This window comes from Chrysemys picta, chromosome 19 (assembly GCF_011386835.1).
Source record: "Chrysemys picta bellii isolate R12L10 chromosome 19, ASM1138683v2, whole genome shotgun sequence".
Taxonomy (NCBI): domain Eukaryota; kingdom Metazoa; phylum Chordata; order Testudines; family Emydidae; genus Chrysemys; species Chrysemys picta.
Genome location: NC_088809.1, coordinates 16,012,584 through 16,024,937, shown reverse-complemented (window position 1 = coordinate 16,024,937; position 12,354 = coordinate 16,012,584). Strand labels below are relative to the sequence as shown.

At 45.5% G+C, this 12,354-nt stretch overlaps 1 protein-coding gene across 16 annotated transcripts in view; it reads left to right on the top strand.

The window, feature by feature from the left end:
• Positions 1-12,354, top strand: part of GTF2IRD1 (GTF2I repeat domain containing 1) — a 174,489-nt gene that overhangs the window by 154,236 nt on the left and 7,899 nt on the right. For 8 of the 16 annotated variants that reach the window (XR_006176254.2, XM_065573179.1, XM_024103458.3 and 5 more), the window contains 2 exons: positions 3,247-3,294; positions 8,216-8,293. The exons of 1 other annotated variant lie outside the window; for it this stretch is intronic. Coding sequence is in view for 11 of the 15 variants with exons in the window: in XM_065573179.1 (XP_065429251.1) it covers positions 3,247-3,294; positions 8,216-8,293 (126 nt within the window). In the remaining 4 variants the exon portion in view is untranslated. Of the gene's footprint in view, positions 1-3,246; positions 3,295-8,215; positions 8,294-9,826; positions 9,921-12,354 lie in introns of all 16 variants that reach the window. 7 more of the 16 variants (XR_006176255.2, XM_042857777.2, XM_065573176.1 and 4 more) reach the window with 3 other exon arrangements.

The window sequence follows — 12,354 nt, the reverse complement described above, 5'->3', positions numbered from 1 at the left end:
TCCATTTCACGGCTTGGAAGCTTCATGGTTAAACCCCATGGAACTTCTGTGCTCGGAACCTGTATGGGAGGTCCTACTTGGCAGCAGGAAACCATCCATCAGGGCCACTTATCTAACTAAGTGGAAAAGGTTCACTTGCTGGTGTGCCCAGCATGACACACTTCCAATACAGGTGCCTATCCCACTCATCCTAGAGTACCTCCTGCACCTAAATCAACAAGGCCTGGCAGCATCGTCCATCAAGGTACACCTCGCTGCTCTCTCGACCTTCCACCCAGGGGGCGTCCGGACATGCCGTATCTGCCAACCCCTGGTGGGACATTTTCTCAAGGGCCTGGAATATCTCCACCCCCAGATTAGACAGCCAGTTCCTGCGTGGGACCTGAACTTGGTCCTCTCCAAACTAATGGGGCCCCTGTTTGAACAGCAAGCGACTTGCTCCCTCCTCTATCTATTGTACAAGGTAGCTCTTCTGGTAGCCATTACCTCAGCACGCAGGGTGTCTGAGTTGAAGGCCCTCACCTCTGACCTACCTTACACGGTCATCCACAAGGATAAGGTGCAACTTAGGCCTCACCCGGCCTTTCTTCCTAAAGTTGTGTCATTTTTTCACATGAGTTAAGACATATACCTGCCCGTTTTTTGTTCCTAAGCCTCATGCCAGTAACCGTGAGCAGAGGCTGCACTCCCTGGATGTTCGGCAGGCGCTAGCCTTCTACATCGAGCACGTGAATTCATTCAGAAAGTCGAACCAGTTGTTCATAGCAGTGGTGAACCGGATGAAAGGCCTCCCAGTCTCATTGCAAAGAATATCTTCCTGGATCACGTCCTGCATCTGCACGTGCTGCGAGTTAGTCAAAATCCCATCTCTGGCACTTATGGCCCACTCCACGAGGGCTCAGGCCTCATCAGCGGCGTTCCTGGCCCAGGTCCCGATACAAGAAATCTGCAGGGCAGCAACTTGGTCCTTGGTGCATACGTTCACCTCTCGTTACGCCATCGTCCAGCACACCAGAGATGATGCAGCTGTCAGCAGAGCAGTGCTCTAATCAGCGATTCCATAACTCCGACCCCACCACCCAGGTAAGGCTTGGGAGTCACCTAATTGGAATCGATATGAGCAAGCACTCGAAGAAAGAACGATTACTCACCTTCTTGTAACTGTTCTTCGAGATGTGTTGCTCATATCCATTCCAAACCTGCCCGCCTTCCCCTCTCTCGGAGAAGTCGGCAAGAAGGAACTGAGGACGCGCCAGGTCGGCTGGGTCATATATTGAGCACCATGAAGGTGTCGCTCCCGCTGACCCGACGGGTGCTACCAGGGGGAAAACCTTTCCAATGACTGTGCACACGGCGCACACACTCCTAGTTGGAATGGACATGAGCAACACATCTCGAAGAACAGTTACGAGAAGGTGAGTAACCATTCTTTTTCTGTTTGATTTGACTCCACTGAGCTAAATAAGAGTCTGTACTGCAAGTGTCTGGGCACGAGATTATAGAGACTTATGCATTCAGTATGAGGAATATAAAAATATTCTTGTTCTCTGTTTTATCTCATTTATTTCAGTGCCAGTTCTCTTAAGCTTTTGTTTGAAATGTTTGCTTTTATGTAGAACCTAACAGACTATTTGTATCTCCACTTAGTGAATTCTCTCTCTGTGTGTCTCTCCTCCCGCCTCTCACAATTCTTCAGTGCCCAGAATGCTGCTCTTTCTCTGTAACCGTATTCACGCTGGGTACTTTTCTATCCATCTCCAGTCACCATCACCTCCAGCCTCTGTCATTACCATAGCTTGATCAGACTTTCCTCCTCATTAGCTTGTTTGCCACGGCACCTCACATTCCTCTCCCCATGGAACTGTCAGCTTTATCATAATGATCTGCTTCATTTTTGTTTGGACCGTAATGCAAATTCTGGTCCTAGCTCTGTTGCTGTTGGTTTTCCCCAGGAAATTCATTCCTTTTTGATATCACTTGTCATTGCATAGATGGTGACTAGAGCCAGCATCTCCTTAGGGGTCCCTTTTTCTCTGTTTTCCTCCCCATTGCTACAGAACTAACACAATTATCCTGTTTACTTTTCATCTGCTTTAGCCGTAGCATTTTCCTCGCTGCAACCTCCACTGCTTTTTCAGTAGTCAATTTCAGGTCTCGCTCTCACCCTGCCACCTAATAAATGCACTGCAGAGCCCCTTTTCTCTAGCAAGGTACAACGTTTGCCCCTTTATCCTGCTCTTTTCTCCCCACTGCAGCCTGGAAGCTGAGTCTGGCAGGAAATCAAAGCTGATGCAGGACTCTAATCTCTCTATTATACTCTTCACAGCACTGGCTAAGAAAGGCAGTTCTCAGAATCTTCCTTTCACCCTTCATCCCTTGCCTGTATAAGTTCCCCCTATGACATTTATTCTCCTTTTTTTAGCCATATTTACATTTAAGGACTTCGGACATTCAGCTCCCCATACGGGGAGATTTTGGTTTCCTCTGTGTATGTGTTTCACGTGATGTCACATATACTTCAGAAGTGATTATGTGGCATGTTTGCAGGTGATTGAGTGGTTTGCAGTATCTCCCCTGAATGCCTGTGGCAGGCTTCCTTGGAATGTAAATGAGTCCTTCCATCCTGGCTAAGCTTGGAAAGAGAACGAGCAAATAAGGGTGCTGTGCACCCAGTGTATAATTCAGCCCTGTGCAGTTCTCGGCACCATTTCTCACCCAAGACCACAAGCTAAGGTTGAAGACCGTAGCCCTTGGGGTGGCCCTCCGCACAGGGTCAGTTTCACTCCATGCATATTCAGTGTAAGGAATATATGTTTAATGTTAAAGTTAATTGCATCCTGGGTTAGAGGGCTTCTTCCTTCAGTGTATCAAAACAACTGAAACATGTTGAGAAAGGGGTCCTGTAATCAACACAGCCCAAATTCCAACAATGTCTTTAAGACTTTGCTTCATGCAGTTGAGTAGTTCTGTTGAAGCCAGTGGGACTATTCACGTGCTTAAATACTGTGCTGAACTGGGGCCTGGTTTATGCCACCTGATCATGTTTATGAAGTTCTCATAGCAATATTTATCTGCTGATGAGATCTTTCCACCAATGAGGTTAGAGACCAGAGAAGGTTCATATTGTCATTTACAATGCGGTACTGGGATTTGTGCTGGTTTTGAATATTGTGCAAAGGAACTACTGAGAAACAGCACTCATTGCTCTCTCTCTCTCTTTCTCTCTCCTTTTAACTTGTGCGGTAGCCCCTAGACGGATAACATCACTGGAAAAAGCTTACGCTGCTTTGAATGGTACGTAGCTCAGTTGATGTATTGTAGATGGTAGCAGACAAGAAATGTATTTGTGTTGTTAACAAGGGATCGAAACTGTGAAAACACCCCAAAGTTGCAGGTGTTTTTCCCCTCCCTTGCACTGTTTCCCCCATGGCACCAAGAACTGAATGAATACAAGATGCATTTAACAAATATTTTGTAATTATGATATGCATTTCCAAGCACCAGTTATTGTAGTTTCTAGGTATCAATGCCAGTTCTGCTCTAGGCAAACTGACCTGGCTTATCTATGCTTAGCTCATTGATGTCATCCAAGTGATTAATTATTGAGAAGTCTTATTGTGCAGCTCACACAAATTATGCTAGTACTTATGTACTTAAATAAATGATTGCATATGCTGCGCCATGTCCTCAGCTGGTATAAATTTGGCACAGCTCCATTGACTTAATGTATGTGATAATGGACTACCATAAACAAGAACTTGCATAATTTTTGTGTATTATACAGTAAGGCATTTCTCAATGGGCATCAGTGCAGCTACATTTATTTCCCAAGTGGGAATCTGGCCCCACACATCTACATGTTAATTACATGCTCCTACATATTTCTAATTACACTCAGGAAACATATGTAGAGCGTTTTAAGTTCCATTGGTTTGTTAATTTGGACCTAATGAAGTTTGCCAGCAGATTCCACTTACCCTGGCGGTATTGTGTTGATAATTGACTCAGTTCACATAGGTATTCTTTGTGTTCTAGACTTTTTTCCCTTCCTTTTTTGGGTGTATTTAGTGCAGGTATAAGGTGCTAAATTAACACCACTTCACGGAAAGTCCTGTTTCTCCACAGACCGATAAAAAGCAACAGGGCAAGCTTCTCCCTCCGCCCCGACCAGAAGGGACCCAGCCATAGGTGTGTGAGAGGAAGTTTATTCTCCCTGCCCAATTCAGTCCTCTGCTGAGTCCACCAAGCAGGATACTCCTTGTGGGGGTGTTCATTTGTAAATAACACAGACATTTGCGCACCAGGAACTGGACCTGAACCGATCAACTCACTTTATGTAGGGCACCAAACAACCATTCGGTGGTACTCACTGCTGACCTGGGTTGAATTCAAGTCAAGTGGAGGTGAAAGGCTCCCTCACATATTACATTATCCTCCCCTGAGCTACTCTATCCAGTCGGCTAAACTAAAACTAAATTTAGACTCTCCATGTCTGCACATGGGCCAAATCAACAAAGGATCATGAAGCTGGATAACCATTTTATTTCAGTGCCTGCCTGTAGATTTGGAATCCTAGCCTTAGGCACCCACTCGAGGAATGAAATATTTTGGCCACCATCTTTATTTGTTTTATTTTTAAAAAGTCCATTAAAAACGATAGTACAGCGCAGTGCCATGAAAGTTTGTATAACAATGCTTTGCTGTACAGGATCGGTACATCAGAGTGTAATGCTAGTGGTTTTCTTGAGTCAATTATACACCTCTACCCCGATATAACACGAAATTCGGATATAACGCGGTAAAGCAGCGCTCCGGGGGAGCGGGGGCAGCGCGCTCCGGTGGATCAAAGCAAGTTCGATATTACGCGGTTTCACGTATAACGCAGTAAGATTTTTTTGGCTCGCGAGGACAGCGTTCTATCGGGGTAGAGGTGTATTACAATATCAAATACGTAAAAAGCCAAATCAAGTTCTCTCCTGCCCAGTTACACCTAGAGAATGAACATTGTGCCCTGAAAAATGTCCGGGTAGAGCCGTCTGCAGACCTGAATGAGAAATAGTGATTGCTTCGAAGCCCAGTACTGGTGACTCTGTTGTAAAAAGAAACTTTACGAAAAGAAAGCACAGTTTAGTGAAAGCCCTGCATTCTTCTGTACTTCCTCTCTGGCTTCTCTGTTGTGCATGCTCAGTTTGAATTTCCCCCACTTGTGGTAGTCTAGTTTGAGTCACCTGGTACCAACTTAGGAGCCTCACACCATCACCAAAGCAGCCCCAGGATAGACAACAAGTTCAGATCTTTTTCCTTTGATAGCCACTTGGAGGATTAGCGAAAGGGCAAAAGCTTCAGCATTTTAAATCTCAGAGAAATCAAAATGCTGTAAAGTTAGACAACAAAAAACCACTTGGTTTTGATATTTCTTTCTTTGTCTGCTACCATCTATACATCCGTATGCCCAGGAAACAGCATAAATAACAGGAAAGTCACAGAGGGAGTAGAAAGGGATGTGCAGGTGTTACCGTTGATGAGCCTACTACAGCCCTGGCTAAAATATATGCCTACTGTAATTGGAAAGCAAAAGAGAAATTCTTATTTTCTTTCTTGAAATCAGTTCCTTGTGGCCAATTTTTGGCACGTTCCTTTCAAGCTTCTTCATTGTAGTCACTGAATACGAGCTGCTGCTTGCCCTCAGGCTTCTTTTAAAACAAACTCCTGCTTTCTGAGTTCAATGTCTGGCATACAGAGCTATTGTCTTCCAATCTCAGCAGCTCAGAGGAGAAGCTTTTATGAGGCTGTACCCTGAGGCTTCAGGTTACGCGCATGAGGTAGTCAGGAATGAGGATGCTGTATTGCTAACTCTTGAGATTCTGTTGCGAATCTCACACTATTTTCTATTTTACTTAAAGCCCCAACTCCTGGAGGCATGAGAATCTCAGCTTTCATTTAAAAAGTACGTTTCTAACCCTCCTGGTTTTAGAGACCACTCAGGTCACATTTCCAAGGTTAAGTGCATCCTAAAGGTGCAGAAACTGAAGACAAAGAAAAAGAACCAAAAAAATAAAATATAATCTCACGGTTGTTAGGCCTCCAAAGTCATGAGATTTGCTTAACTCAGGATTTTTGAATGTCTGGTATTGGCAGTATCGAAGACACCAACTCTGAGGTGGTTGGCAAACAAACTGTGAGAAAGCCAAGCACACTGGACAATAGTTCTACAAGAACAAAACCCAGGGCTCTGAAGACGATGCTAAGCTAAAGCAACTCAGGCCCTGATTCAACAAAGCACTTCAACATGTGCTGAAATGCTTTCCTGAAGTGAGGCTGCGAGCATATTGCTGCTGAAGTTAAACAAACAGCAGTGATCAAATAAACTGTCAATATCTGTGCACCATGGCTGTGTAGTTAGATGAATATGTACATGTGCAGGACACAATATGCTTTCCTTTCAATACTGTGTTTTTTGTTTTTTTTCCCTACCAGAGTATTCAATCTTTCAGACACTAACAGGAAGCTGACTCTCCTCGCTTAAATATTAAGGCAATTCCCAATCTTAATTGATAACTAGGAAGAATCTGTTTCACAAAGATATTATTGGAGGGAGATAACAGAGAACAGGGTCTTCTGATATTGTTCCCTTCCCTGCAGCCCCACATTCAGCTGGATTAGCCAGAAAGGGCTGCTCGAGAAGAGTACTTCAAAGGAGCTTCATTCCCGGACCCTTTTCTGTGGGCCAGGGAAATGAAGGGTTGAGCAAACTCTGCCCACTCTTTGTAACAGCCGGCCATTGGGCTGCTCCTATACCTCGGGGTCAGCCCAGAATGTATTCTAGTCCTGTTTGCAAGTGTACTGTTTCTCTTTGGATATCACTGAAAGCCCCTGTCCCAACTTGTTATCAACCCTAGACAAACACAGCCCTGTGCAAAGTACCACAACAAAAAACATATTTTACAATCCAGTAATGAGGCTAAATATTAAATCTTACCTCAGCCAGAACAACAGGACTCTTGGGGAGAGGGGATATGAAGATGGCCCTGTGGCCACTCCTGTGCTAACACAGTGTCTATATTACTGTTTTTGAAATAACCCCCCTTCCTACTTCGGCTCCCTGGACCACTTGGCTCTATCACATGCCCAGTTCACCATATCCTACCCTGAACTGTTAACCATGTTAGAAACAGAAAGGATGGTTCATACATCAGCAGGCTTTGTGTGTGTGGAAATGTATGTGCCACTGAAGCACGTTCATCTAGCCTTGTGATCCCCAGCCGTCCACCCCTCAAATTCTGCACTTGTCGAGACAGCAAATGTCTTCCAGGAGTAATTTAACTGTGGACAGATAGAGAAGTTATCAAGAGGATGACTCTCTATTAGGAATACTGGACTGTGCTTTCCACTAGGTAGCCAGCAAGTATGCAGCTGAAGTAAATGACAATGTAATCTTAAAAGATACCCAGCCCAGTTCATTGATCATCTTGGTTTTATAAATGCAGGAACTATCTTCTGATTTTGGGGGCGGAGGGGAGAGAGAGAGAGTGTGTTAGTGAATAGTTTCACACAGTTTGTTTGCAATATAGAGAGGAATGGAAAAGACCGCTGATTTATCACCAGGACCTGTAAGTCTCAGGGCTGGGAAAGCATTGCAGAGATCACATTCTGGATTCAATTGTGTTTCTCTGAACCTCCCTAAGGATGCTGAATAGCAGCAAAAAGTCTAAATAAGTGACTCTGTCAATAAAATGAAAGAATAAAGAAAAATGAAGTTTGGCCTGATGAGGGTAATTGAAAAAGGCTAGAAAGGCCAGGCTGATCATCTGATGTATTTATAAAACAACCCTGTACTTAGGAGCCTGGTTATCAAAGTGCGTGCTCACTCTTTTATATCCCTTGTGGGAGTACTTGGGACTCTAAGGGCCTGCATCTCCATTGCTTTGCTTACCGTGTTGTCATTTACAGCCTTGCAAAGTGGATGTGAAATGCTATTGTTCCTGTAAGTGTGTGGCAAATGCAGATTTGACAGCGTTTTACACCCACTCCGCACAGGTATGAAAGAGAACACAAGGTGCAAGGCAAGGAACAGTGCAGTTTGAAATCTGTTAGGTCTTGGATGTAGCAGCTGCGTGGCAGTGAAATTACATGTTCTCTGGACCTTTCTTTGTTATCGATTATGCTGGCGGGGGAACTAAGTGGGCTACTTGATCCCTGTATGCTCTCTTTGCAGACGAGGACGATGCAAACAGGCTTGGAGAAAAGGTGATTCTCCGAGAGCAAGTGAAAGAGCTTTTCAATGAAAAATACGGTGAGTTGCCTCTTTGCCGTTTCTTGCTGAGAGCAGCTAGAGTTTAAAATTAATTAGGCTGAAGTTCTCTATTTATGGACGGAGCACATGGCAGCTTGCTGGGACACAGGTTTCTTCTCACTGCCCCATGTTTCAGCTCATCTCTAGAGACATTCCTCATCTCACCAGTGACTGACAGCTGGGACTGTGACCTTCTTGCCTACATCTCGGTCTTTAAGGGGTGGGGAGAAATATGTCCAGGCAATGGAACTTCTTTAGTCTTGCATCAGCTGCTGATGCATTTTTAAAATATGACAAGCTGGAATAAACAGTGTTGTGCTCAGCAAACGCACCTGCCTCCTAACTCTTGGGAGCATGACATGCACCCCACCTCTGCCGCCCTTTGCTGCACAGCAAGGCTCCATCACGATGTGCCAAAACTCCAGACACAAGGCACGTTTTGGGAAAACGCGCGTGGAACAGTGGCAGAGAAGTAGGCCAGGGAGCTGACGGAAGGTGGTATTTGAAAATACGGTTTGCAGGCTGTCTGTGTCCCATAATCCATGTATCTCAATCCCTTGCAAACATGCAGTAGAAATAAAAAAATAAAAACCCAAACCCTGCAGCTTTCTGTACAACATTCAGCAGTGGAATTGTCTCAGAGCGGGGATGTAGTACAGTTACTGGCGCATAACCGTGAATAGCTATTCTCCCCCCCCCCCTTGTGGTGCTGGGTGTCTGATTTGCATAACCACTCTACAGTTATTTCTCAAACATCATGCAAGGCCCTGTACGCTGTATTGAGTGTCAACTCTTAGCCCATCGAGGGCAGGGATTTACCGAATCGCACTATGGTGATTTCTCAACTCCCATGCTGTGATCAAGCAAACAGACCTACTCTGGCTGTCTGCTATAACCTGCCTGCTCTGATAGCTTGAAAATGCTCAGTCCTGGAGCCTATTTGCCAGCAACAAAAATGCTGCTGCGACCTCCTGCTCTGGAGCCGAACATCCCCCGCCTCCCTTCCACCCCCCCCCCCATCCCCCGAGAGAGAAACAAAAATAACAGCGGTAATGCCAAGAAAGTGAGAGTGCCAAGCAGTAGAAAGGGCAAGGGCTAATCGCCCGAAACACATTTCCCTCTTTTGATGTTCTCGTTCCTGCCCTACAGACCAGGAAAGCCAGAACTATCCAGTGTTTGGGTTTACATGGGGAATACCCCGGCTCCTCCCTTCCCATTTGGTTTTGACGTTCAGTGTAAACAAAAATTCAGTCCAGATGTTCAGAGAAGAAATCTGCAGATCCATACGAGGGGGCCAAAAGGGCCTTCAAGTTTGATAGAACAATGTGTCTCGCAGCAGTCGAACGGCCCATGTAGTTGAATTGTTTCATTTAAAATTTCAGTAGGACGTGTGTCACAGCCCTGATCGTGCTCCCCCTGGTGGGCACTTACCAGGCTGCTGTGTTTGGGCCAATATGTTTTTGAGCACCCCTTTGTCACTGGATAAGCTTCAGACACAAACTCTGGTTCCTGCCTCTCTGGTATACTCCCTAGGGACAGACTCTCTGATATCCCTTCTGGAGGAGGGACCCTGTGACCTAGCTGTGACCCCCCCAGGACAAGCGCTGACCCCCAGATCTCCAGTCTTGTGAGCATTCTGGTTGATTGTTTATCCCTCCAGGGACACATACTAATTGAAAAAACAACGAGGAGTCCTTGTGGCACCTTAGAGACTAACAAATTTATTTGGGCATAAACTTTTGTGGGCTAAAACCCACTTTGTTTTTGCTGATTCAGACTAATACGGCTACCACTCTGAAACCTGTCTCAATAGTTGAAGCAAACAGGCATGGGCTTGGCAAAGGGCTTACTAAAAAAACAATCACCGTTCCAAGAGAGATACAGATCTAAAACCTGTAATTCCATGCCTGAGTTTCCTCACCACTCTTCAGTGTTCCTTGGGATTTGGTCAGTCCCTCTCCTGGACTACACTCCTCTACCCTATGCTTCTTTCCTATTCTGGTCAGTGAAAGAAAGGTGCTGTCTCCAACTTAGCAGGCCTGCTCCTTTTATAACTTCCTGTCTCCTTTTCCATGTGATCCTCTGGTCAGCTGCAACCCCTCACCCCCCCCTTCAGGGGATCTGTTGCTTAATCACTACCCTTCTGGAGCCAAGACTGGAAAAACTGGTTTGCCCTGGGTGGTAGTCAGCTCTTTGTCCAAGAGTGCTTCCATTTGAATAGGACATTATCAAGGTTTAACGACCCTGCATTGTTAGCCCCCCCCCGCCCCCCCCCCTCTACCCCTTGAAGTTAGAGATGGCACAGAAGGCACACAGCTTACAGCTCAAATGGAGTTTGTAGTTTGACATAGGTACATACAGAGAGAGTTCATAGCATCACGTAGAATCCATAAATTGCACGTAGACAGATTCCTTGGTCATCACAATGGACAAACTGACAGTGCAGTTTATGATTAACGCCATAAGAATGGGCTAAGGTCATGCCCCTGTCCTCAACAGAGCACATGTGCTCAGGCCTCAAAGGTATTTAGGTTCCTAAATTCAGGAACCTAAATACCTCTGAGGATCTGGGCCACACATCCTAGATTCCAAGTCTCCCCTCCTACCTGGTGATTGATTGCCTTTATGGCCAACTTAAATATAGCACAACATAAACCTCCGCCTGAGTTTGGCTGGCTCCAAACGTTCCCTCTAGCACCTCCACTGTACTAGATGGCTTGTTTTCTTGAACTTAACAAAATACTCCCCCCACACCCCTTATCCCCCTTTGTATCCTGGTTAATGCTGATTGGATCCACCTGCCAGCATGACTCAGCCGTAATTACCCTGACTATGAAGGCTGGATGTTCGTACCGTGTCTAGGGTGACTCAGCGGAAGAGCCCTGTATTTCTGTACAGAGCCTTAGAGTTATACTTAGTAATAACCATGGCCTGGGCTAACACGTTCCTTGGCTTTCAGACTGTTTATTTTCTGTAAATATGTAGAAGGGACTTGACTTTCAGTGGGGCTCGTGATCCTAAACCTGTTAGAAACTTCTGATAATTGCTTCCCCTTTGTCCGTTAGCCTCAATATGTATTCAGTTCAGGATGTAGTTATTAGAAGTAATTATAATACTTTAATCTTGTTATATTTAGTCCTTTTGCATGAAACAACAAGTATTGCTGTGTAACCGATGTGGGCACAAAGCAGTTTGGAAAAGCCACGTTGCCTTGTGCCGTGCTCCGCGGTAGCTATCACTCTGCAGGATCCACAGATGGACTCGGCCAGCGGAGCTAATGACCGCGTCTGCTTTAGGTGTCGGGTTCCTGAATGTAATGGTTACGCACCCAAGTGACCCAGTTGTATAGGTCGTTCGCCGGATGCGGAATTGTAGCTTGGCCAATGGTATGACGGCAGAGTGCTTCATCTGCCACTCTGCAAACTGCTCAGTGTCAAGCTCAGAAGCTGTTCTAATCCAGGCAAGGAATAAAGAACCTGTGGCAGATGTTCCATGTAGAGGAAAATATTAGGTTACTGAGTCAGTCTGTTGGTTTCTAGCAGGAAGAGCCAGCTATTGAACAACAGCTGCATAGAAGGGTTGGGGGGGGGAGGCGGGGAAGTGATCCTTACTGAGTCATGGGAGGGAGAGGGAGCATAGAGGTTCGTGTTACAAATGCTCCAGCCGCCTATGAAAAAGAGAATGCAAGGGGGACTCTTCTCTCATTGCAATGGCTGTGGGTGATCCCCCCCATTCCACTCCCTCCCTCTCTCTCATGCACACACAGTCTGTCTGTTGCTGGATAAGTTCCAGATGTAAAACTAACACTTGTTTGCTGAATAAGTATTGTTCCACTGTATAGTCGGGGCGCTGGAACTATTTTTATAGTGGGGGTGCTAAGAGCCATTGAACCAAACAATCAACCCTGTATATAAGGGAAACCACTTCAAGCCAGGGGGTGCAGTAGCATCCCAATTTCCAGGACCTATGCTGTATAGTTATTGCTCCTCGTCCATTTGTGTAATGTGCTTATTGCATGAGTTAGATTGAGAGACAGAGGGCTTGACTCCGCTCAGCCGAAT